The sequence below is a fragment of the Scyliorhinus torazame genome, chromosome 1, assembly GCF_047496885.1.
Source record: "Scyliorhinus torazame isolate Kashiwa2021f chromosome 1, sScyTor2.1, whole genome shotgun sequence".
Taxonomy (NCBI): domain Eukaryota; kingdom Metazoa; phylum Chordata; class Chondrichthyes; order Carcharhiniformes; family Scyliorhinidae; genus Scyliorhinus; species Scyliorhinus torazame.
Window position 1 is genome coordinate 87,836,114 of NC_092707.1, and position 26,686 is coordinate 87,862,799.

Below are 26,686 nucleotides of genomic sequence, written 5' to 3' on the forward strand. Positions count from 1 at the left end.
GGCGGCTGCTGGCAGCGGCCCCTCTGGCGATTCTTCGGCCCGCGATGTGCCGAGTGGCCGCCCGTTTTCGGCCGGTCCGGCAGGCATATGTTACAACAGGTAGTTACCAGCGGGAATGGCTCCGCGGGCGGCCTCCGGGGTCCCTGGGGAGGAGCGCGAGGGGATCTGACCCCGGGGGTGCCCCCATGGTGGCCTGGCCCGGGATCGGAGCCCACCGATCCGCGGGCCTGTGCCGTGGGGGCACTCTATTCCTCTGCGCCGGCTGGTGTACCGGTCCGCGATGGCCGGCGCGGAGATGAACCCCCCCCTGCGCATGCGCTGGGATGACGCCAGCACACGCTGGCGCTCCCGCGCATGCGCCAACTCGCGCCGGCCGACGGAGGCCCTTTGGCGCCGGTTGCCGTGGCCCTTCCGCGCCAGCCAGCATGGCGCAAACCACTCCGCCGCCGGCCTAGACCCTGAATGTGCGGAGGATTGTGCACCTTCGGGGCGGCCCGACGCTGGAGTGGTTCACGCCACTCCTTCGCGCCGGAGTTGCCCGCCCCTCCAGATTCTGAAGAATCCCGCCCCGGACCCTTGATGCATCATTCAACCCATAAACACAATTGAAAAAATTCCACTATTTTCCTTTCATTGATGCTTCTATAGGTGATTTGAAAAATGCTTGTTTTGAAATGTCTTCCCTGCAAAAACGCATTTTTATTTTTATCAATTTACACTCTCAGGACTTTTTTGCCAAAATGGCCATAAAAATCTTCAAGCTCATTTTTCCTGCAATTGAGGAGTCCAGCTGACATCTTGATCCCCAAGTTACCTCAGAACCCTGAGCTACCAGTCTAGCTTTAGCCTTGTTTGTGCTGTCAGGGAGCACCTCCCCTGTGAAAATTCACCTGTGTGACAAAGCTGGCTGTCCCTGGTCTGGTGTTTAAGTGTATACTCCCAAGTTCTTTTCAGCTTTTTTTCTTTTGCTTCCTCAATCAGTTTATCTTCTATTTATTAGCAGCTATCAAAACTGCTGTACGACGAGGGCCTCTACTTCTTGTCGTACCCCTAGCTGGTTCTGCAGTTCTCTTTCTGGTCAAGCTTCAACCTCTGCTTGACCCTTCCTGGTCTGCAGCTGTACAACCTTTCCCGCATAATGGGCGTCATTCTCCGACCCCCCGCCGGGTCGGAGAATGGCCGTTGGCCGCCGTGAATCCCGCCCCCGCCCCTGCCGAAGTCTCCGCTCCCGGAGATTGGGCGGGGGCGGGAATCCGGCCGCGCCGGTTGGCGGGACCCCCCGCTGGATTCCCCGGCCCGGATGGGCCGAAGTCCCGCCCAGGAATTGCCTGTCCCGCCGGCGTAAATCAAACCTGGTATTTACCGGCGGGACCAGGCGGCGTGGGCGGGCTCCGGGGTCCTGGGGGGGGGGGGCGCGGGGCGATCTGGCCCCGGGGGGTGCCCCCACGGTGGCCTGGCCCGCGATCAGGGCCCACCGATCCGCGTGCGGGCCTGTGCCGTGGGGGCACTCTTTCCCTTCCGCCTCCGCCACGGCCTCCACCATGGCGGAGGCGGAAGTGACTCTCCCCACTGCGCATGCGCGGGAAACTGACAGCGGCCGCAGACGCTCCCGCGCATGCGCTGGGAAACTGACAGCGGCCGCTGACGCTCCCGCGCATGCGCCGCATTTCCGCGCCAGCTGGCGGGGCAACAAACGCCATTTCCGCCAGCTGGCGGGGCGGAAATCCCTCCAGCGTCGGCCTAGCCCCTCAATGTTGGGGCTAGGCCGCCAAAGATGCGGAGACTTCCGCACCTTTTTGCCGGCGCGATGCCCGTCTGATTTGCGCCGGCTTTGGCGCCAGTCGGCGGGCATCCCGCCGTTGGGGGAGAATTTCGCCCCAGATCTGTTTGCAAGTCTGTGGAACGGGATTCTCCAAGCCCGCGCCGGGTCAGAGAATCGGCAGTGACGCGGGAAATTCATGCCACGCCGGGAGGCGATTCTCCAGCCCCCGCGGCTATTCTCCGTGGTCAACCGGACAAATACCTGCCGAGATCCGCCGTCGTGGTTCCAACCTGGTACCGCCCGGCGGGAGCTCGGACCCGCGGCCACGGTGGCCGTCCTGCTGGGGGGGCGGGGGTTCAGACTCCGGGGTGGGGCCTCCACAGCGTACAGGCCCGCAATCGGGGGCTACCAATCTGCGGGCACCCATGATCTGGAGGGGACCTATCTCCTTCGCGGAAATGGCCACCACGTGCACGGAGCTGCGTGAAGCACTCCGGCACCATGCTGGTCCCCTGAGGGCCGCTGAATCGCTGGGCCAGGAGGCCGGTTGACGCCGGTGTGCACCACTCCGGTGTTTAGGCCAGCGTCAATACTTGGCCGGGATTTTGGAGAATCCCGGCCGTGATCATTTCCTGGGATCACGGCACCTTTCTGGACCACTGTCAGAATTTATACTACGTTTTCTGCCTGCCCATGTTTTTACTTGTTTTGCCAATCCGCAGGTCTACCCTTCTGATCTTTATCTTGCACATTTATTTATTTTTAAAAATAAATTTAGAGTACCCAATTATTTTTTTCAATTAAGGGGCTATTTAGCGTGGCCAATCCACCTACCCTTCAATCTTTGGGTTGTGGGGGTGAGACCCACACAAACACGGGGAGAATGTGCAGTCTCCAGTCGAACAATGACCCAGAGCCGGGATCGAACCCGGGTCCTCAGCGCCGTAGGCAGCAGTGCTAACCACTGCTCCACAGTGCTGCCCTGCACATTTAAACAATATTTATATTGATCAGTGGCCTTTCCTGCTCTTCCTATTATGGTGGCATAAATGGACTGGGCCCCACAGCCATTTACAAAGAGTTATTGGCATGCACTGCCCATGCCAATGTCATTTGCAACTTAGAGGCTGGTTGATGAGTCAGTATTTTACATAACACGTCACCTACCTCTGCATGGTTTCTCATACAGACTATCACTGGAGGCTCTCAGCCGCAGTGTGCATAATTATGATGTTAGAATGTCACAAGTCTTGAAATTCATCATTGGCAAATTCCCCACTGTCAGCAATTCCGCTGGTGTTCCTAAGAGAGCTTCACCTAGAGCCATTACCATCGGGGGGGGGGGGGGGGGGGGGGGGGCACTCGGGGCTGGACTGAAATGAGATACAGTGATTCACGTTTTCACCAGTGATTGTCATATCAACTGGACCTTGGAGGCAAAGACAAGCATTGATTAAACGGATCCTTAAACACTGGATTGCAGTATGTCAGAGTCATGTTTGTTTTCTTGAGGCTAACACTGATTTTCAAATCTGAAACTAGACAACTGCAAGATAGGAGAAAGGGAGAAAGGCATTGAGGCTGAAATTTAATTTTTTTTGTTCTGGAAAGCTTTAACAACTAATATTAATAATTCACAAGGTTTTGATAGAATACGTTTGGAGATACCTGTGTGCGGGATTCTCCGTTGGCTGACGCTGAAATCGCAAAACACGATTGGGTGGAGAATAGCTTCCGACGCTAAAAACGTGGCGGGCGCTGATTTGACGCTAAATTGCTGTTCTCCGTCACCTCGACAGTGGCATCAATGCGTACCGGAGCACACATACAGTGGACACCATTTGCATATCATTAGCGGCCCGACCCGGTGTTCTCCGGGGCCTCCGCGATGCTCCGCCTCCGATGGGCCGAGTTCCCAACTGCACGGTTCACTTGTGCTTTTAAACAATGTGAAACCCCCATCGTGGCTGCAGAGGGAGAGAGAGGGGGTACGGAAAGTGTCCAACATCGCCATGGTTTTCTGACAGCTGTGCCAGGGGGCTTCTGCCAGGGCCGGGGGGGAGTAGCGGGGATGGCAAGGAGATGGGCTGTGGGGTTGGGGTGGACAGGCACAAAACACTTATGCCGCAGCTGGAAAGGCAGCCATGCAACTGCGCACGCTGCTGACTGCCCACTGTGAGCTTAGAGCCATGGGTCGTATAGATGTCCCCCCTGGCCAACCCCCTAGGTGCCCTCCGGCCCCAGCCATAGATGGGATGTGTGTGTGTAATGTGTATCTGTGGCTGCAGCTTGTCAGCCTCGCGAGTGTCAATCACCGAGCCGGTGAATCCCGCACCGTTTTTCATTGGAATCAGTTGTGTTCCTCATGGTGCTGGTGCTCGCCCCTGCTGAATCAATCCAGGTGCGGTTCCAGTTTTGCTGTCGTGAAAGTCTACGAATTCTGAGTCGGCATCAACACGTAGGGCGGGATTCTCCGATTTTGAGGCTATGTCCGAAGGAAATGTCTAGTTTACAATGAAAAAGTCAGCGCCGCCCCCGGACCGATGCTCCACCCGGTGGGGGACTAGCAGCGGGGCCGGGTGAAACTCCCGGTGTTGCCGACATAAACAGTCGGAGAATTGGCAGGTCCATGGCCGCGCATGCGCACGGTGACGACCTGCAGCGGTTGCGCTGTACACCATGGCGCAGGCCGCGAACAGGCTCGGCCGTCCAAATAATGTACCCCTGGACCCCCCCCTCGCCACCCCTGGACCACCCCCCATCAGTCCCCCAGCCCTCTCCGAAGCCCCCCTGCCAGCAGCACGGCTCCTACCAGCACCGCTAGGCTGAGTTTCAAAACTCAGACAACATGCGACCCGCACCATCGTGAACTCGGCCCATTGGGGACGGAGCATCAGGGGGAGGGCCTCAAAGCGACACGCTGATGCCGTCACAATGGAGTGCAGCGCGCTCCTCGATGATGCCAATTTGGAGGGGGTAGAGTATCCGAAAAATGGTGCCAATCCAATTTGGTGGGCAGCACGATAGCACAGTGGTTAGCACGATGATTCACAGCGCCAGGGTCCCAGGTTCGATTCCCGGCTTGGGTCACTGTCTGTGAGGAATCTGCACGTTCTCCCCGTGTTTGCATGGGTTTCCTCCGGGTGCTCCGGTTTCCTCTTACAAGTTAGCTAGGAAGGACCTAAAGAGAGAGCTAAGAAAAGCCAGGCGGGGATATGAGAAGTCTTTGGCAGGTAGGATCAAGGATAACCCTAAAGCTTTCTATAGATATATCAAGAATAAACGAGTGACTAGGGTAAGAGTAGGGCCAGTCAAGGACAGTAGTGGGAAATTGTGCGTGGAGTCCGAGGAGATAGGAGAGGTGCTAAATGAATATTTTTCATCAGTATTCACACAAGAAAAAGACAATGTTGTCGAGGAGAATACTGAGATTCAGGCTACTAGACTAGAAGGGCTTGAGGTTCATAAGGAGGAGGTGTTAGCAATTCTGGAAAGTGTGAAAATAGATAAGTCCCCTGGGCCGGATGGAATTTATCCTAGGATTCTCTGGGAAGCTAGGGAGGAGATTGCTGAGCATTTGGCTTTGATCTTTAAGTCATCTTTGTCTACAGGAATAGTGCAAGAAGACTGAAGGATAGCAAATGTTGTCCCCTTGTTCAAGAAGGGGAGTAGAGACAACCCCGGTAACTATAGACCAGTGAGCCTTACTTCTGTGGTGGGCAAAATCTTAGAAAGGTTTATAAGAGATAGGATGTATTATCATCTGGAAAGGAATAATTTGATTAGAGATAGTCAACACGGTTTTGTGAAGGGTAGGTCGTGCCTCACAAACCTTATTGAGTTCTTTGAGAAGGTGACCAAACAGGTGGATGAGGGTAAAGCAGTTGATGTGGTGTACATGGATTTCAGTAAAGCGTTTGATAAGGTTCCCCACGGTAGGCTACTGCAGAAAATACGGAGGCATGGGATTCAGGGTGATTTAGCAGTTTGGATCAGAAATTGGCTAGCTGGAAGAGGACAAAGGGTGGTGGTTGATGGGAAATGTTCAGACTGGAGTCCAGTTACTAGTGGTGTACCACAAGGATCTGTTTTGGGGCCACTGCTGTTTGTCATTTTTATAAATGACGTGGAGGAGGGCATAGAAGGATGGGTGAGTAAATTTGCAGATGACACTAAAGTCGGTGGAGTTGTGGACAGTGCGGAAGGATGTTACAAGTTACAGAGGGACATAGATAAGCTGCAGCGCTGGGCTGAGAGGTGGCAAATGGAGTTTAATGCAGAAAAGTGTGAGGTGATTCATTTTGGAAGGAATAACAGGCTTGGCAGTGTGGATGAGCAGAGAGATCTCGGTGTCCATGTACATAGATCCCTGAAAGTTGCCACCCAGGTTGAGAGGGTTGTTAAGAAGGCGTACGGTGTGTTAGCTTTTATTGGTCTAGGGATTGAGTTTCGGAGCCATGAGGTCATGTTGCAGCTGTACAAAACTCTGGTGCGGCCGTATTTGGAGTATTGCGTGCAATTCTGGTCGCCGCATTATAGGAAGCATTGGAAAGGGTGCAGAGGAGATTTACCAGGATGTTGCCTGGTATGGAGGGAAGATCTTATGAGGAAAGGCTGAGGGACTTGAGGCTGTATTCGTTAGAGAGAAGAAGGTTAAGAGGTGACTTAATTGAGGCATACAAGATGATCAGAGGATTGGATAGGGTGGACAGTGAGAGCCTTTTTCCTCGGATGGTGATGTCTAGCACGAGGGGATATAGCTTTAAATTGAGGGGAGATAGATATAAGACAGATGTCAGAGGTAGGTTCTTTACTCAGAGAGTAGTAAGGGCGTGGAATGCCCTGCCTGCAACAGTAGTGGACTCGCCAACTCTAAGGGCATTCAAATGGTCATTGGATAGACATATGGACGATAAGGGAATAGTGTAGATAGGCTTTAGAGTGGTTTCACAGGTCGGCGCAATATCGAGGGCCGAAGGTTCTGTACTGCGCTGTAATGTTCTATGTTCTATGTTCTGTGTTCTGAGTCCCAAAAGACGTGCTGTTAGGTGAATGTGACATTCTGAATTCTCCCTCAGTGCACCCGAACAGGCGCCGCAATGTGGCGACTAGGGGATTTTCACAGTAACTTCATTGCAGTGTTAATGTAAGCCTACTTGTGACAATAAAAATTATTATAAATGGGGATTCTCCGTCCGATCGCCGGATACGATTTCAGCGTCAGGCAACAGAGAATCCCGCCCTTAGTCTCAGAAACAGAGAATCCTGCCCCATTTCTCTGGTGAGAGGGTCAGTAGGCAGAGGTCAGTGTTTAAGAAGTGGTAAAAAGAACATGAGGGGAAATGGGAGAATCTTTTCATGCACGGAGTTTGATCGGGAATGCGCTCCCTGAAAAGGAATTTTGTTGTAATTTGTTCATGGGACGTGGGCATCGCAGTCTGTGCCAGCATTTATTGCCCATCCCTCATTTCCAATTCCACCATGGGGTGGTAGGAACAGCTTTATATTCTTGATGCTCTATATGGCAACCATTTTGCCAATGCCCAAATGCTGGTCGGGCACTTCCTTGCAGTAAGGGCAGGAATGCACTCCACAGGGAGCAGACTCCACAGCAGCACCACCGGACACTGGGAAAATAGCAAGAGGAAAAAGTAACTTCTTGAAAAAGTAGAGATCTGCTCACAAAATCACACCTGGGAGTGGATTCTTGTGGGCTCTAATTTTTTGGTCAGATGTGCGTGATAGAAACTGTCTGAATCCTGTGTCCTCTATGTTTGTGAATTCACGTAGCAAACAGACAGTTTCTTCAGTAGCCGACCGATATGTAACGTCTACTTTTACACAGGTTAATAACTTACCCTGATCCTCCCAAACGAAACTTAATCATCGTCAACCCCTCTTCAAGCTTAAAAACACAATTGATGCTTGCCTACGTGAGCCGAACCTGAACTGTTTCATCGAAACGACTCTCATCATTGTCATTGATGCTTATTTTCTGACCTGCTTCTATTTAAAAGGCATTGGATTAGTCGCTCATGGATTGTACCTTGGGGAAATAGCGCCAAAGGAACTGCGAGGTGCCGTGTGTATGACCCGTGCAGTGTTTGTTGCCTTTGGCAAATGGATGGGGCTGGTCGTTGGACTCAGGTAAAGCTTGAACTGTGAGTGCAGATTAACTAACCACGGAGAAATGTGTACCACTTCTTCACTTGCAGCTCAGGACATGATACAGAGAGCACTTGCTATTGATTGGGATTGAAGTCTGTGGATGGGAAATTCAGCTCCGTAACATTCATGGCCTTGATGTTATTCAGTAGAAAAATGGTGTTGGTGTTGCTTCTGACCACTTCCAGCATGGGTGGCGCAGAACGGCATCTCAATGAGGGTGTTAGTATGGGCGTTCCATGTGTCTTCTGGAAGTTTGAAGGACTGACAGACCTTGATGTCAGTCAGCAGGTGGTGCTGTACATGAGAAGGGCATTAGTTACAATTATAAGGGTGCTGAGTTCATCACTTGCTCTCAGTCTTGGGGGCTATAGTTGCAATTCACCCCCCGGAGGTAGCATCAGATGGAGATGCAGCAGCGGCAGCAAAGAAGACAAGTTGTTCACAGAGGGAGGAGGAGGAGGAAGGCTTTCAGCAAGGGGACTTATCTACCGAGGGTCTCCTGGGAACACCTCTCCTATCAGAGATGGTAATGCCATTGAATATCAAGGGGAGATGATTAGATTCTGTCATGTTGGAGAGATGACACTTGTGTGGTGTGAATATTATTTGTCACTTATTAGCCCAAGCCTGAATGTTGTTCAGATCTTGCTGCATATGGGCGTGACTGCTTCAGTGTCTGAGGAGCTGTGAATGGTGCTGAACATCGTTCAATCATTAGCAAACATCCCCGCTTCTGACCTTATGCAGGAGAAAAGGTCACTGAGGACCCTTAGGAACGCCTGCAGCAATGTCCTGGGACTGAGATGATTGGTCTAACAATCATCATGGAGAATTTTCCCCTGATTCCCTTGACTTCAATTTTTGCTGGGGCTTCTTGATGCCACACTCGGTCAAATGCTTTGATGTCAAAGGCAGTCTCACTTTATCTCTAATGTTTAGCTTTTTTTCCCATTGGATCTGGGCCGTGATAAGGTCAGGAGTTAAACGATCCTGATAGAACCCAAACTGAGCATCAGTGAACAGGTTATTGCTGAGTAAGTGTCACTTGACAGAGCTGTTGATGATACCTTCCATCACTTGGCTGATGATCGAGAGTAGACTGATGGGTGGTAATTGGCCAGGTTGGCTTTTTGTGACAGGGCATACTTGTCCAATTTCCACACCGCCGGGTAGATGCCGGTGTTGTAGCCGTACTGGAACAGTTTGGAACACAAGATTTCAGGACTACACATAGCTTTCGCAATATCCAGTGACTTCAGCCGTTTCTTGACCTCAGTGAATGAATTGAATTTGCTGAAGACTGACATCTGTGATGCTTGACTCTGGCTCCCATGAATAACACTCCAGATGCTTAATAATGTCACAACTCTCCGTCCCTCACTTCATGCCAATAACCGTGTTCCCTTGCCCGCAATCCTGAAATTAAAGTCATGGCAAAATAATTATTCCACACCGAATTTATCCAACAAAGCATCTAGCATTCTGTACAAATCCCAACTATTATCCTCATGCATTCCCTTAGGTGCCAGAGGACTGTAGAATTGCAAACGTTACGCCTTTGATCAAAAAAGGTTGTAAGGATAGCCCCAGTAATTACAAACCAGTCAGTTTAACATCAGTAGTGGACAAGCTTCTAGAAACAATTATTCAGGATAGAATTAGTATCACATGGAAAAATGTCAGTTGATTGGGAAAGGACAGCATGGATTTCTAAAGGGGATATCATGTTTAACTAACTTGCTGGAGGTTTTTGAGGCGGTAAGAGAAAGGGTCGGTGAAGGTAATGCTGTTGACATGGTGTACCTGGACTTCCAAAAGGTACAGTGTCACACAGCAGACTTGTGCTGAGCTGCAGTGGAAGCTGGGACATTGGCCACCATGCGCTGCATCACACTTGGACCCACAGATGCTGTTATGGAGTTGGTCAATGCTTCCATGGTCGAAGGATAGGCTCCTAACTCTGAGCTCCCTACACTCTGCCATGTTGGGACTACTCCTCCGTACTCTTCCAGTGATAAGCGGATGTCTGGCAGGACTGTCATTGCACTCAGTGTGCAGGTTCACTAGCATTCTTCTGTATGTCCCCCAAATGAAACCCTCATCTGAATCTCCTGGAGCAAATCTCATCTGCAACTGTGCCCTCTGGAGAACTGGAATGTGAACTGTTCCATCACCCTTGACCAGTCCGTGTACCTGGTGACTCACCACGTGCAGATCCCAACTCTATGTCACCCTATATGTGCAGTGCCAGTATCTGAGCTGGTGACTGCGAGTGCCATTGTTCATCGCAGGTCTGTTGCAGCTCTTGACGTTCCTCACAAGGTTGATCAGGTTGGCCAGGTGCTAGTTCCTGGGTATCTAAAAGTAGAAAATCGGAAGGGGAAGGTTGGGGTGAGAGAAGGAGTCTGGGGTGGGCGTGGTGGTGAGGAAAGTGAGAGGCCCATGGTCACACAACCTGCAGCTTGCACTCCATGCTGGGCAGCTGGGTGAGGATGGGATGGGATTCGAGAAAGGCCATTAGCAGGAATATCCTGAATGGTCTGGGGTGCACTGACCGCTGCCACAGTGAACCCTGTGTTACAGTCTTCTCTAGCAGGCTTAAATGATGCAGGTGTGCTCATCCCATGGAGATGAGGGCAAATTACTGGCATAGTTAGGAAGCTGGTTAAGCGGCAGGCGACAGAGAGTGGGGATAATGGGTAATTACTCATATTGGCAAGATGTGGAGATGCTGGGGTGGCCTCAGTAAGAAGTCTTACAACACCAGGTTAAAGTCCAACAAGTTTGTTTTGAACCACTAGTAGTGTACCACAGGGAACTGTTTTGGGGCCTCAATTATTCACACTATTCATTAGGTAAGGTAAAGTTGCCATAGTCCCAGATAGACTGTTTTTCCCTTTGAGGGGGAGAGCTGATTGGTCGTGATTCAATGTGAGGATCACTACACCTCAGGCGAGGGGCCTTCATGAATAATCTCAGCCGGTATGGGAATGAACCTGGGCTGCTGACCTCACTCTGCATCACAAACCAGTTGTCTCGCCAACTGAGCTAAACTGGCCCCCGTAATGTTCTTAACAAATTATCATTGCGATGGCCGGGAATCGAACCCGGAAGGCAGTTGCTCATCACCATACCATGACTTGGATGATGGCATAGAAAGTCACATATCCAAATTTGCGGATGATACAAAGTTTTTTTTAAAAATATATGTTTATTCAAAGTTTTCCAACAAAAATTTTCAACCAATTAAACCCCCCCCCTGTAACAGAAAAGAAAAAGAGAAAGATCAGAACAAAACATAAACATATCAATCCAACATAATACAGAACTTGTACAATGGGTTCCTGCCGCCCATATTAACACTCCAATATGTTTATGCTTTTCCTTTTTCAAGTGCCCCTAGGAAAACCCCCTTCCCCGCCCACCCATATATTCCCCCCCCCCCCCAAAAGAGACCCCCCCCCCTCCCCCCCCCCGTTTCCCCCCCCCCCCCCCCCCCCCCCCCCCCCGGATTGCTGCTGCTGCTGACCGACCTCATTCTAACGCTCCGTGAGATAGTCTAGGAACGGTTTGCCACCGCCTGAAGAACCCCTGCGCAGACCCTTGTAAGGCAAACTTTATCCTCTCCAACTTGATGAACCCTGCCATGTCAGTTATCCAGGCTTCCACACTGGGGGGCTTTGCGTCTTTCCATAATAGCAAGATCCTCCTCCGGGCTACTAGGGACGCAAAGGCCAGAATACCGGCCTCTTTCGCCTCCTGCACTCCCGGCTCGTCCGTTACCCCAAATAGTGCTAGCCCCCAACTTGGCTTGACCTGGACTTTCACCAGCTTGGACATAGTCCTCGCGAAACCCCTCCAGAACCCATCCAGTGCCGGGCACGACCAGAACATGTGGGCGTGATTCGCCGGGCTTCCTGAGCACCTCCCGCATCTGTCCTCCATCCCAAAGAACCTACTCAGCCTCGCCCCTGTCATATGCGCTCTGTGAATAACCTTAAACTGTATCAGGCTAAGCCTGGCGCACGAGGAAGAGGAATTAACCCTACTTAGGGCATCAGCCCATAGCCCCTCCTCAATCTCCTCCCCCAACTCCTCCTCCCACTTGCCCTTCAGCTCCTCTACCGAAGCCTCCTCCTCTTCTTTCATCTCCTGATATATCGCCCAAACCTTGCCTTCTCCGACCCATACACCCAAAATCACCCTGTCCTGAATCCCCTGTGCCGGGAGCAACGGGAATTCCCTCACCTGCCGCCTCACAAACGCCCTCACTTGCATGTACCTGAACGCATTTCCCGGGGGTAACCCAAACTTCTCCTCCAGTGCCCCTAGGCTCGCAAACGTCCCATCTATAAACAGGTCCCCCATCCTTCTGATCCCTGCCCGATGCCAGCTCTGAAACCCCCCGTCCATCCTTCCTGGGACAAACCGATGGTTGTCCCTGATCGGGGACCACACCGAGGCTCCCATCGCACCCTTGTGTCGTCTCCACTGCCCCCAGATCTTTAGCGTTGCCGCCACCACCGGACTCATGGTGTACCTTGTCGGCGAGAGCGGCAGCGGTGCCGTCACCAGCGCCCTCAGGCTCGTTCCTTTGCAGGACGCCATCTCCAACCTCTTCCATGCCGCCCCCCTCTCCCTCTATTACCCACTTACGGATCATCGCCACGTTGGCTGCCCAATAGTAGTCACCCAGATTCGGCAACGCCAGCCCTCCTCTGTCCCTACTACGCTCCAGAAACCCCCTCCTTACCCTCGGGGGCTTGTTTGCCCACACAAAACCCATGATGCTCCTACCTACCCGTTTAAAAAAGGCCTTGGCAATCATAATAGGAAGGCACTGGAACACAAAAAGAAACCTCGGGAGGACCATCATTTTAATCAACTGTACCCTGCCCGCTAGCGAGAGTGGCAACACATCCCATCTTTTGAAGTCTTCCTCCATCTGCTCCACCAGCCGCGTCAAATTAAGTTTGTGCAGGGCCCCCCCAACTCCTAGCTACCTGGATCCCCAAGTACCGAAAGCTCCTTTCCGCCCTCCTCAACGGTAGGTCGTCTGTCCCTCTTCCCTGGTCCTCTGGATGCACCACGAAGAGCTCACTTTTCCCTACGTTGAGCTTATAGCCCGAGAAGTCCCCAAACTCCCTTAGGATCCGCATGACCTCCACCATCCCCTCCACTGGATCCGCCACATACAGCAACAGGTCGTCCGCATACAGCGACACCCGATGCCCCTCTCCCCTCGAACCACCCCCCTCCATTTCCTGGACTCCCTTAATGCCGTGGCCAAAGGCTCAATTGCTAATGCAAACAACAGGGGGGACAGGGGGCACCCCTGCCTCGTCCCTCGATACAGCCGAAAATACTCCAACTTCCGCTGATTCGTAACCACACTCGCCACCGGGGCTCTATATAGGAGCCTAACCCAGCTAATAAACCCTCCCCTGGACCCAAACCTCCGCAACACTTCCCAGAGATACTCCCACTCCACTCGGTCAAAGGCCTTCTCCACGTCCATAGCTGCCACTATCTCCGCCTCTCCCTCCACCGATGGCATCATAATCACGTTTAGGAACCTCCGCACATTGGTGTTTAGCTGCCTGCCCTTTACAAATCCCGTCTGGTCATCGTGGACCACCCCCGGTCCTCGTAGCCAGCACTTTTGCCAGCAACTTAGCATCCACATTAAGGAGTGAAATCGGCCTATACGACCCACATTGCAGTGTGTCCTTGTCCCGCTTCAGGATCAGATAAATCAGCGCCCCGGACATTGTCGGGGGCAGGGTCCCCCCCTCCCTTGCCTCATTGAAAGTCCTCACTAGCAACGGGGCTAACAGGTCCGCATACTTCCTGTAAAACTCAACCGGGAATCCATCTGGCCCCGGGGCCTTCCCCGCCTGCATGCTCCCCAGTCCTTTAATCAGCTCCTCCAACCCAATTGGCGCCCCCAAACCAGCCACCTCCTGCTCCTCCATCCTCGGGAACCTCAGTTGATCCAGAAATCGTCGCATCCCCTCTTCCCCCGCTGGGGGCTGAGATCTGTATAGTTCCTCATAAAAGGCCTTAAATGCCTCATTTACTTTCACCGCACTCTGCACCGTAGTTCCCCTGCCATCCTTAACTCCACCTATCTCCCTCGCTGCCATCCTCTTACGGAGCTGATGTGCCAGCATCCGGCTCGCCTTCTCCCCATACTCGTACGTCGCCCCCTGTGCTTTCCTCCATTGTGCCTCTGCCTTCCCTATGGTCAACATGTCGAATTCCGTCTGGAGACTTCGCCGCTCCCTAAGTAGTCCCTCTTCAGGGGCCTCTGCATATCTCCTGTCCACTCTTAGGATCTCCCCCACTAACCTCTCCCTTTCCCTGCCCTCTCTCTTCTCCCTGTGAGTCCTGATGGAGATTAACTCTCCCCTGACCACCACCTTCAGCGCCTCCCATACCACCCCCACTCGCACCTCCCCGTTGTCGTTGGCCTCCAAATACCTTTCAATGCATCCCCGTACCCTCCCGCACACCTCCTCATCCGCCAGTAATCCCACATCCAGACGCCACAGCGGGATTTGGTCCCTCTCCTCTCCCAACTCCAGCTCCACCCAGTGCGGGGCGTGGTCTGAGATGGCTATGACCGAGTACTCCGTTCCCTCCACTTTCGGGATCAGCGCCCTGCTCAAAACAAAAAAATCTATCCGGGAGTAGGCTTTGTGTACTTGGGGAAAAAAAAGAAAATTCCCTGGCCAGGGGCCTAGCAAATCTCCACGGATCTACTCCCCCCATCTGGTCCATAAACCCCCTAAGCACCTTGGCCGCAGCCGGCCTCTTCCCCGTCCTAGATCTGGAACGATCTAATGCTGGGTCCAACACCGTGTTGAAATCCCCCCCCATTATCAAGCTTCCTACCCCCAGGTCCGGAATGCGCCCCAACATATGCTTCATAAATCCAGCATCGTCCCAGTTCGGGGCGTATACGTTTACCAATACCACCCACGCCCCCTGCAGCCTACCGCTTACCATCACGTATCAACCTCCATTGTCCACTACAATATTCTTGGCCTCAAACGACACCCGCTTCCCCACCAGTATTGCCACCCCTCTGTTCTTCGCATCCAGCCCCGAATGGAATACCTGTCCTACCCATCCCTTTCTTAACCTGACCTGGTCTGCACCTTCAAATGTGTCTCCTGAAGCACGACCACGTCTGCCTTCAGTCCCTTTAGGTGCGCGAACACTCGGGCCCTCTTAACCGGCCCATTCAGGCCCCTCACATTCCACGTTATCAGCCGGATTGGGGGGCTTCACACCTCTCTCTCTCTCTCTCTCCCCCCCCCCCCCCCCCCCGCCGACTAACCATCTCCTTTTCTAGGCCAGTCCCGTGCCCGTGCCTCCCGCACCCTCCAGTCCCCCAGACGGGGGACCCCCGCCCCGACCACCTCTTCTGTTTCCAGTTCCCCCTCGGCCAATGCAGCAGCAACCCTATTTCCCCCTCTCCCCCCCTTCCCCCTCCCCCCGCTAGATCCATATCTAGCTCTGTTGCTCCCCCCATAACACTCCCGTAAGTCAGCTGACACCTGCTGACCCTGGCCTCCCCCGCCATCCCATTGAACCCCCCCCCCCCCGTGTGGGAATCCCCCCTCCTCCTCCTCCCCAGCAATCAGTGTGCGCTCCTCCATCCCCCCCTCCGTCCTTCCCTAGCACGGGAAAAAGCCCGCGCTTTGCTGAGACGGCCCCGCCCCCTCTGGCGCCGCTCCTGTTGCGGGCCTTGTCCCAATTCCCCCATCCCCGGGCCTCCCCTCTCTCCAGCACCGGCGCCCACATTCTCTCACAGTCTCCCCATCAGATCTCTTTCCCCATCCCCATCCATCACCCAACCCGTGGAACATTCCCTACGCATAGTTAAAACCCTGTATACAACTGATATCACCCCCACCACCACAGACCCTCAGTTTGAGTCCAACTTTTCAGTTTGTATAAAGGTCCAAGCCTCCTCAGGCGTTTCAAAGTAGTGGTTTCGATCCTGAAATGTGACCCACAATCGCGCTGGCTGCAGCATTCCGAATCTCACCCCCTTCCTATGTAGCACCGCCTTAGCCCGATTAAAACCAGCTCTCTTCTTTGCCACCTCCGTACTCCAGTCCTGATAGATTTGGATCTCCGCATTCTCCCACCTGCTGCTCCGCTCTTTCTTGGCCCATCTCAAGACACACTCTCTATCCACGAAACGATGGAACCTCACCACTATCGCCCTTGGCGGCTCGTTGGCCTTGGGTCTCCTCGCCAGGACCCGATGAGCCCCATCTAGCTCCAGGGGACTCGGAGAGGCCTCCGCACCCATCAGCGAACTGAGCATCGTGTTCACGTATGTCCCGGCATCGGCCCCCTCCACCCCTTCAGGGAGACCCAGAATCCGAAGATTCTTCCTCCTCGACCTGTTCTCCAGGTCCTCGAATCTTTCCGCCCACCTCTTGCGCAGTGCCTCATGCGCTTCCATCTTCACCGCCAGGCCCAAGATCTCGTCCTCGTTCTCTGCGACTTTTTCCCGCACCTCCCGGATCTCCGCCCCGTGGGCCTTCTGGGTCTCCTTTAGCCCCTCGATCGCCGTCAGCAGTGGCGCCAGCACCTCTTTCTTAAGCTCCTCCACGCAGCGCCTGAGAAACTCCTGCTGCTCCGGCCCCCATGCCGCTCGATCTCCGCCATCTTGTTTTTTCTCCCTCGCTTCTTTCGCTGCTCCAAAACCTCTTTTTTGACCGCCCCACTTCTGGTCCACTCCATATACTATGGAGGGGGGACCTTGCTCTCACCTTCCCACACGGGAGGTCGTCGAAAAATTGCCGTTGGGGCTCCTCTGGAGAGCCCAAAAGTCCGTTTTAGCGGGTGCCACCGAAATGTGCGGCTTAGCTCCGCATAGCCGCAACCGGAAGTGATCCGGATGATACAAAGTTAGGTGGCATTGTAGACAGCCTCGACGATAGCATAAAATTGCAAGAAGATATTGATAGACTAGGTGAATTGCCAAAATTATGGCAAATGGAATTCAATGTAAGCAGATGTGAGGTTATCCATTTTGAATCAAAAAAGGATAGAGCAGAGTACTTTCTAAATGGAAAGAGGTTAAGTACAGTGGATGTCCAAAGAGACTTGGCGATTCAGATCCTTAAAATGTCATGAACAAGTGCAGAAAATAATCAAGAAGGCTAATGGAATGCGAGCCTTTATAGCTAGAGGATTGGAGTATAAAGACACAGGGGTTATGCTGCAGCTATACAAAACCCTGGTTAGACCCCACTTGGAGACTGTGAGCAGTTCTGGGAACCACATCTTAGGAAGGATATTTTGGCCTTGGAGGGGGTGTAACATAGGTTTACAAAAATGATACCTGGATTACAGCGTGTGAGTTCCGAGGAGAGATTGCTCAAATTGGACTTGTTTTCAATAGAATTTCGAAGGTTAAGTGGTGATCTGATTAAGTATCCAAGACATTAACAGGGAAAGACAGGGTAAATAAAGATATACTGTTTCCACTGGTTGGAGATTCTGACTAGGGGATATAATGTACACATTAGAGCTAAACCATTCAGGAGAGATGTTAGGAAGAAATTCTTCACTCAGAGGGTGGTAGTGATTTGGAATTCTCTCCCACAAACAGCAGTTGAAGCTAGATTAGTTGTTAATTTTAAATCTGAGATAGATCGATTTTTGTTGAGCAAAGATATTAAGGGATATGTGTCAAAGGCAGGTATATGGAGGTAGGTCGCAGATAGACCATGATCTCATTGAATGGCGGGACAGACTCGAGGGGCTGAATGGCCTACTACTGTTTCTATGTTGCTATGTGCATCCCATCACTGGTCCTGCTCTGCTCCCTACAGTTATGGACACCTTGCCGAACAAAACACCAAAACAGAAACTAGGAATAGGAGGAGGCCATTCGGCCCTTCGAGCCTGTACCGCCATTCATTATGATCATGGCTGATCATCCAACTCAGTACCCTGTTCCCCCCCCCCCCAGCCATGTCCTTTGATCCCTTCCCCGAGTGCTATATCTGATCCTTCTTGAAAACATGGGGGGGGGGATTCTCCGTCCTGCCAGGCCCATTTTCGGGTGCGGCGCACCCCCGCCGGCAGCGGGATCCACCGTCCCAGCAGCCGGCCAATGGAATTTCCCATTGTGGCCACCCCATGCTGTCGAGAAATCAGTGGGCGTGAGTGCACTACTGGTGAAGTGGAGGATCCTGCCGACGGGGAATCCCGCCAACGGAGAATCCCGCCAACGAAGAATCCCGCTCACAATGTTTTCATCTCAGCTGCTTTCTTTGGTAGTGAATTCCATAGGCTGACCACTCTCTGGGTGAAGAAAGTTCTCCTCATCAGGGGCGGGATTCTCCCCTACCCGGCGGGGCGGGGGGTTCCGGAGTAATGGAGTGGCGGGAACCACTCCGGCGTTGTGCCGCCCCAAAGGTGCGGAAGTCTCCGCACCTTTGGGGGCCAAGCCCTCACCTTGAGGGGCTAGGCCCGCGCCGGAACGGTTCCCGCTCTGCCGGCTGGCGTGGAAGGCCTTTGGCGCCACACCAGCCGGGGCCAAAAGATCTTCGCCGGGCGACGCGGGTCGGCGCATGCGCTGGAGCGTCAGCGGCTGCTGACGTCATCCCCGCGCATGCGCAGGGGAGGGGGTCGCTTCCGCCTCTGCCATAGTGAAGACCATGGCGAAGGCGGAAGAAAAAGAGTGCCCACACGGCACAGGCCCGCCCGCGGATCAGTGGGCCCCAATCGCGGGCCAGGCCACCGTGGGGGCACCTCCTGGGGCCAGATCGCCCCGCGGCCCCCCCCCCCTCCTCCCCCAGGACCCTGGAGCCCGCCCGCGCCGCCTTGTCCCGCCGTTCAAAAGGTGGTTTAATCCACGCCGGCAAGACAGGCATTCCAGCAGCGGGACTTCGGCCCGTCGCGGCCGGAGAATCGGCGGGGGTGGGCCCGCCAACCGGCGCGGTGCGATTGCCGCCCCCGCCGAATCTCTGGTGGCGGAGAATTCGGGACACGTCGGGGGCGGGATTCACGCCAGCCCCCGCCGATTCTACGACCCGGCGTGGGGTCGGAGAATCCCGCCCCTGGTTCTGGACTCTGAGCCATCAGGAACACCCTTCCTGCATCTACCTTGTCTAATCCTGTTAGAATTTTATAGTTTCTATGAGATTCCCCCTCATCCTTCTAAACTCCAGTGAGTATAATCGTAACCGACTCAATCTCTCTTCACAGTCCCGCCATCCCAGGAATCAGTCTGGTAAACGTTCACTGCACTCCCTCCATAGCAAAACATCCTTCCTCAGATAAGGAGACCGAAACTGCACACAATATTCCAGGTGTGGCCTCACCAAGCCCCTTTATGTAATTGCAGCAACACATCCCTGCTCCTGTACTCGAATCCTCTCGCTATCAAAGCCAACACCATTTACCTTCTTTACCGTCTGCTGTACCTGCAAGTTTACTTTCAGCGACTGGTGTACGAGGACACTCAGGTCCCGTTGCATATATCCCGCTCCCAAGCCATAGCTATTCAGATAATAATCTGCCTTCCTGTTTTTGCTACCAAAGTGTCTAACCTCACGTTTATCCTCATTATACTGCATGTGCCAATCATTTGCCCACTCACTCGGCCTTTCCAAATCACATTGAAGCATCTCTGCATCCTCCTCACAGCTCACCCTCACACCTAGCATCTGCAAGTGAGGAAAGAATATCAGTCATTGTATTGCACTGTGTTTAAGTGATGTGCCTGCCATTGCTGAATAGTTGAAAGCAGCAGGGGCTGGCTGTAAGGTTTGTGCCTTTGGGAGGTGTGTGAGGTGGAGCATGTGAATGGCAGTCCTGAGCACCAGTGACTGCTGCTGGCTGAGTGATGGGTTGCATAGATCAGTGTGAGAGGCTGTGGTGGGTAGGAGGTCTCATGTCAAGATGCATTCACTGACCTTGATCACCCGTGTGAGATCTTGGAACTTGTTGTGGCACTGCTGCCAGGTTCTCAAGAGCAGATGTCAATGAATTGACCTGCCTGGCCAACTAATCTCACTCCCTTTTGAGGATGTTCCATCAGGACACCCTGACCCCCCCTCCCACTCCCTCCCTCCTTCCAGAAACACATAACGTCTCTCCTATAGAAGATTCCTGGACTAACATTCAGCACTATATCTGAGACCCTGAGTGCCTTGTCTCTTTCCTGTTGTTCCATTTGGGTTGCTTGTGGTTCCAGCCACGCCTCCAGCTGCAGTTTCCTTACAATCAGTGCAGGTCCCCTTTAAGAGATGTAGCTTATTGCCAATCTCAGTTTGTTGCTCTCTTTGCGATTTGGGCCGGAATTCTCAGCCGTTCGCTGGCGGCCGGATTCTCTGGTCTAGCCGGCAGAGTACCCTCGCCCGTGGGCTTCCCGGCGGCATGGGGTGGCTTCAATGGGAATTCGCATTGAAAGCGGCGGGAGCAGAGAATCCTGCCACTAGCGAGCGGCGCGCGGTCTCCTGCCATCGAGAAGCACGCGGCTGGGAGGCCGGAGAATCACACCCTTGGAATTTTGGTGAATCTGTCCCGATAGCGCAAGCTTCAACAGCATGTCCCTTTTTTCAGCAATGCTCAAGTTCTGTACATCCAAGCGACTTGATGTAGTTTAGCTGGAAGGCGTGCTAGCCACTTACACTGCCAGGCTCCCCCCGCTGGGCATTCAGTCAGCTATCAGTACAAGTCACTACATTCCTGGAGATTTGCATGGTGCCCAGTTCAACGAGACAACAGGTCCATCGAATATTTATCCCGGCATCTGTTTTCTTTTCGGCCCCACTCTCCTTGGGGCAACAGACACAACCTGTGTGAGAACATTTGCTGTGGACAGGAGAGAATGGAGTTCTTTGCTTGCCTAGTGCGTCCCTCGGCGTGGGAAAAGCTGTAAATCTAAGTCTAGGATTCCTAGGAATGCCCATTGATTTATTCTTGATGTCCTCCTCTACCTCATCTACTTTCTGCCCTTTGCTAACATATTTCCAATGCATGAGGTCAGTACACCATGTGTACCTGACAAATACCCAGCTCTACCTCACCACCATCGCTCCTAATCCCTCTAAATTGTCAGGCTGATTGCCTGCTATCCCCACAGTCAGATGCAGAGGTTCCCAGCATGACACTGTCTGAAGAAAGGCAGGGGAGCTCTGGCCAATATTTATCCCCTAACCAACCTCACTAAAGGTTGGTCATTATCTCATTGTTGTCTGGGGGATTTTTGCTCTGCATCAATTAGTTGCTGAATTTCCTACATTCCAAGAGTGGCTTCACTTTGAAAGTACTTGAATGGTTGTAAAGTGCTTTTGGGATGTCCTGAGGTGGTGCTAGATGTAGAGAAGTAGAATTTATTTTGGAGCCAGACTGTTACCTAACCTTGCTGTGCACTTTTCCAGGCAAATTCTCGGCGGTGAAAATACCTGGCACTTACAGCTGGCCTTCAGTGGGTTACCTGCCCTGATTCAGGTCATCGCCCTGCTTTGGGTTCCTGAGAGCCCCAGATACCTACTCATGGAGAGAGGAAACCTAGCTCAGTGCATAGATGGTAAGTGCAAATGTAGGGCAGTTCCCAATGGGAGATATCGGGCGGGATTCTCCGACCCTGCGCCGGGTCGGAGAATCCCCGGGGGAGGTGCGAATCCCACCCTGCCGCCCCGACGCCGGCTGCTCTATGCACCAGCGCCATTTTTCGGGCGGGGGTGGGATTCCCGCCACACCAGTCGGGGGCCGTTGACAGCACCCTCCTGCCGATTCTTCAGGCACCGATGGGCCGAGTGGCCTGTAGTGATCTGTACATCTGTACATACATCTGCACATACAACAGGGACTGCAGACAGATGTAACAGCCACAGCATCACTAGAGGGCATCAGAGACGGGTATAAAGGGTCCAGCCCAAGGTAGGATCCACCTCTTTCAGAAGCACAGGGCTAGTGAGCAGCAGCAGACAGAGACAGCTCAGCATAGGCAGCTTACCTTAGCTTCACTGGTCATACCTCTTGACTGTATTATATCTAGTTAAGCTCTGGAAACAGAACAAACCCATTGAATAAAGTATTTGTGTTAACTGGAAGTCTACAATCTTTATTCAGACTTAGAGAATAACATATGATATCAGGAGTGATTTCAGAAAGCTAGCTAGACACCAGCAAGAGAAGAAAAACTTAAACCGGATATTCGACTGTGGAAGACTTCGCAGCAAATGGATCCTCGACGACTAACTGATTCATGGAACTTGTTGGAACTCCATGGCAGCTGGAAACAACCGGTAATTTAAGCTATGACTGGAAAATGTTTGAACAGCTGTTCCAAATATTTATCGCAGCTAATGATTTAAGCACTGCCTCTGACGCAACGAAAATAGCCCTACGACTCTCAACAGGAGGGCATGAAGCTAGAGAAATCTATAATTGCTTTAATTACTTAGAAGGTGAGGACAACACCAAATTAGAAGTTGTACTCAAAAAATTTGATGAACACTGTAAGAGTCACTCTGGTGAAATGCTGGAAAGATTTAACGCTTGTCAGAGAAATGGAGTGCCCATCTCTGATTTTATTACAAATCTCAAGCTAATTCCACAAGGCTGTGATTATGCTGATTTCAGAGACACTGTGATAATGCATCAATTAACTTCTGGACTATCTGATAAAAATTTGAGGGAAGAACTTTCACAAAATAAGTATCTAACTCTAGAAATCGCTATACAAAAATGCCTTGCTTATGAACAAAAACAAAATCAGTACTTTGAGTCTCTACAAACACAGAACCATCAGTTAGAAAACAAAATCGGTAAAAATGGCGCGAACACTCATCACGAGGCGGACGCAGGGTTGAATCAGAGAAAGACAGAGGTTCTGTGCGGCAGCCATCTTGAGAAAGGAGCCGCACATGCTCAGTTGCGAAAAGAGGGCACAGTACAGGAAACTCGGAGTGCGCATGGGCAATCGAGTCCTACGCATGACATCACGAGCGCATGACGACAGAGGACCAGGACCACGCCCACTTAAAAGGGAAATGCACGAAAATGAACAAAAAGAAATTTAAAGCTGCAAAACCCAATTTTCTTGCCTCAAAAGACAGAACAATGCCCGAACTTACACCAGCAGTTGAAAATAACTCACAACATCCTGAAACAAGCAGTTAGCACCACCCTCGAAGATGATATGGTCCTTATAGACTACGACTCAGACGAAGATTTCATCTTGGGAGGTGGCTACCCCAGTACCAAATCCGAACCGCAACTAGAGGTGTTGTACCGTGAAGACCCCGACGATGAGTTCTTCGGAATGGGGAATCTTCGGCCCAGCATATATGACATCCCGACTCGTGAGTGCAGGATTATGCTGCGGCCTGACGTCAAGAAACAGAGAGTGGTCCACGCACCACAAAGGGTTCCAGCCTCCACACAAGAAGATGCTTTGTTCATTGAACATGAAGAGAACGATCATAACTCTGAAACAAAAAGTGATGATTTGTCCATCGAGCAATACACACAATACTTCTCAGACATGGCTGAGTTATTCGGAGATCCTGATCACAGCATCAGCAACACGGTTGAAAAGCTCAATACAACTCTTCTCATGGTAGATGAATCCAATACCATGGTGCCATGGCAGATCGTTGGTCCATTGGATGACAGCAATACCCAAGACGAAGACGACGCCACACAGAGAGCACAGAACAACTCCGTTGAGAGAGCACAGATCCACAAAGAGAACGATGACAGACTCCACACAGAGAGCGATGACAAACTCCACAGAGAGCGTGATGACAAACGCCACAGAGAGAGCGATGAAGGACTCCACAGAGAGAGCGATGAAGGACTCCACAAAGAGAGCGACGCAAACCTCCACAGACAGCTCGGTGACAGACTCAAAAATGGAAGCAAGCAAACACTCCATAGCGAACGCTATGCATGTACAAGACCATGAAGATCTATCAAGCTTATTTGAGCTACCAGAAGAAGACACTGAATGTCTACCCACTGTATGTGAGACAAGTGACGAAGAAATCACAATTCCCATACAGGATGGGCAGGATCACAGCGAGACTGACATATCTCAGCTCGTCTGTACAGAAGCGCTTAATAATCAGAGGACGGCCACCCAAGAGTCCAGAGAGACCACGTCAATAGAAATCCGGAAGATTTTGACTCCAGAAAAGGAGCACAAAGAGATCACAGATAATGCAAGTGAACCAGAAATGATTCCAAAAGAGGAGCACCTAGAAATCAATGATGATTCAAGTGAACCAGAAATTACTCTAGAAGAGGAGTACCAAGTAAGCAAAGAGGAATCGAATCCACCACAAATGACTGATGTCACCAACATCAATGCAACATTAGATCATTCTCACAATTCTCAAGAAGATACGCTCATGTAGGCGATACCACAAACGACACTGACACCAATAACTGTGACAATGACTCAAATCATCCACAGGGCACACTCATTGAGCGCAACAAGAACAACAAAAACCGCAAGAAGCACAGCAGAAACAAGAACAACAGCAACAACAAAAACAACATGCAGCACAACAAGAACGACAAAAGCACCAAGAAGCATCCCAGAAACAACAAGCACGGCAAGGAAAAGAACAAGAATAAAAGCGAAAACAGAATCAACAAGCGCGACAAAAAGAACAACAAGAACGACAACAACAAGAATGCCAACAAAAATAACCAAGACAGAAACAACAACAATGAAACAACGACCTGTACAACATGGTACAAGTCTGCACATGAAGGACAATGCCACAGCACACTGTGAAACAATGACAAGACTACAAACATGCCATGGCATGATAAAGAATCTCACAAATCTGACCCTTGCGCCGGGCCCCTGGAGGGCCCCACCATATTGCCTGGGGGCCAGCGCAGAGAAGAGCACCCCTGCGCATGCGCAGAAATATGACGGCCGGTCCGCGCATGAGCGAGATCACGCTGACCGGTCCGCGCATGGGCGAACTCGCGCCGGCCCTTTGCCGCCAGCTGGAGCGGCGCCAACGATTGCGGCGGCAACCTAGCCCCCAGAAAGGTGAGAATTCCTCACCTTGGGGAGCCGTTGACGCCGGAATCATTGGCGCCGGTTTTCCCGCTGGCGTGGGGACATAGCCCCATTTTCGGAGAATCCCGCCCATCCTTTTCAAGTAAACCAGTGGTTTGTCATTGTAATATATGTGACGCACTGACTTTCACCTGTGTTTGTTTTTATGACCTGAACTGAGGTTATTTGGTGGCAGCCAATCAGATATCACATATTGTACAGTGTGCTCAATGTCCATTCTTTATACTCCTTCAAAGAGTCGTGTGATTGTTCACTCCTATCAGTTATCATAGAATTTGTCATAGAATTTACAGTGCAGAAGGAGGCCATTCGGCCCATCGAGTTTGCACCGGCTCTTGGAAAGAGCACCCTACCCAAGGTCAACACCTCCACCCTATCCCCATAACCCTGTAACCCCACCCAACACTAAGGGCAATTTTTGGACACTAAGGGCAATTTAGCATGGCCAATCCACCTAACCTGCACATCTTTGGACTGTGGGAGGAAACCGGAGTACCCAGAGGAAACCCACGCACACACGGGGAGGATGTGCAGACTCCGCACAGACAGTGGCCGGAATCGAACCTGGGACCCTGGAGCTGTGAAGCAATTGTGCTATCCACAATGCTACCGTGCTCCCCCATTCCGTTATGAAGGGATGAAGCATAATTTTCTCTCATGGAGGTTGCATGCCTTTTTGATATTGTTAGAAAAATGTCCCTCCCATGGTCATGTGAATCTATTCGGTGATATCCTGGGGAAAATGAGAAGTCGCATATAACTTCACCTCCTCCCACTGATGGTTCCTGTTTAAGTGCATAAAGATGAGAAAGCCGTTGCATTATGGACTAAAGCCGTAGGGACTGACAGCGCAGAATAGTGCCATTCAGCCCATCATTCCTGTGCTAGAATTCTGAAAGAGCGAGAGAGACTAATGGATGGAATATTAACTGATTTCTGTCTGTGAGTTTAAGGAGCCTGGAAAAATAATGTGAGAGCACTGATGACCTTCAGCACCATGCTAAATTACAAACACTATTGCCAATCTTGTATAATGGTCTGATAGAGTGTTTATTCCAAACACTCCCTAGTCAAAGAGATTATATAGATTATATTGTGGACGGCACGGTGGCACAGTGGTTAGCACTGCTGCCTCACAGCTCCAGGGACCGGGGTTCAATTCTGGCTTCGGGTGACTGTCTGTGTGGAGTTTGCACGTTCTCCCCCACTCCGTGTCTGCGTGGGTTTCCTCCCAGTGCTCCGGTTTCCTCCCATAGTCCAAAAATGTGCGGCTTTTGTGGATTGACCGTGAATAATGTCGGCACGGCCTCAGGACGTCACCTGATGCCCTCCCCCGATGCTCCGCCCCCAGTGGGCCGGGTCCCTGACCGCGTGGGGCGCGTGTGCTCACAACTTTCGGGGACCTTGCGAGGCGATTGCGGACTGTGTCCAGCGCCGCGACAGTCAGGGGGGGGGAGCCGTTCCAGCAGTGGGGGCTTCAGCGGGGGCTGGGGGGACTAGTGGGGGTTGGTCCTGGGGTGGCGAGGGGGTTACAGGGGTGCAGTTTTTGGCAGGCCGCCGCCGTGCGCATGTGCGGCAATGGACCCGGCCATTCTGCGGCCGTATCCACAGGTAAAGCCAGGGGACTTTATGCGGCATGGCTGCTCGCCTCCCCACTGGGCGGA

General features: G+C 52.1%; 1 protein-coding gene across 4 annotated transcripts in view; it reads left to right on the plus strand.

Annotated features, from left to right (window-relative positions):
* LOC140409353 (solute carrier family 2, facilitated glucose transporter member 11-like) overlaps positions 1 to 26,686 on the plus strand; it is a 138,244-nt gene that overhangs the window by 83,426 nt on the left and 28,132 nt on the right. For 3 of the 4 annotated variants that reach the window (XM_072497784.1, XM_072497791.1, XM_072497800.1), the window contains exons 5-6: positions 7,780 to 7,909; positions 21,355 to 21,503. The exons of the other annotated variant lie outside the window; for it this stretch is intronic. In XM_072497784.1, coding sequence (XP_072353885.1) covers positions 7,780 to 7,909; positions 21,355 to 21,503 — 279 coding nt within the window. The remainder of the gene's footprint in view (positions 1 to 7,779; positions 7,910 to 21,354; positions 21,504 to 26,686) is intronic. 4 annotated transcript variants of the gene reach the window in all.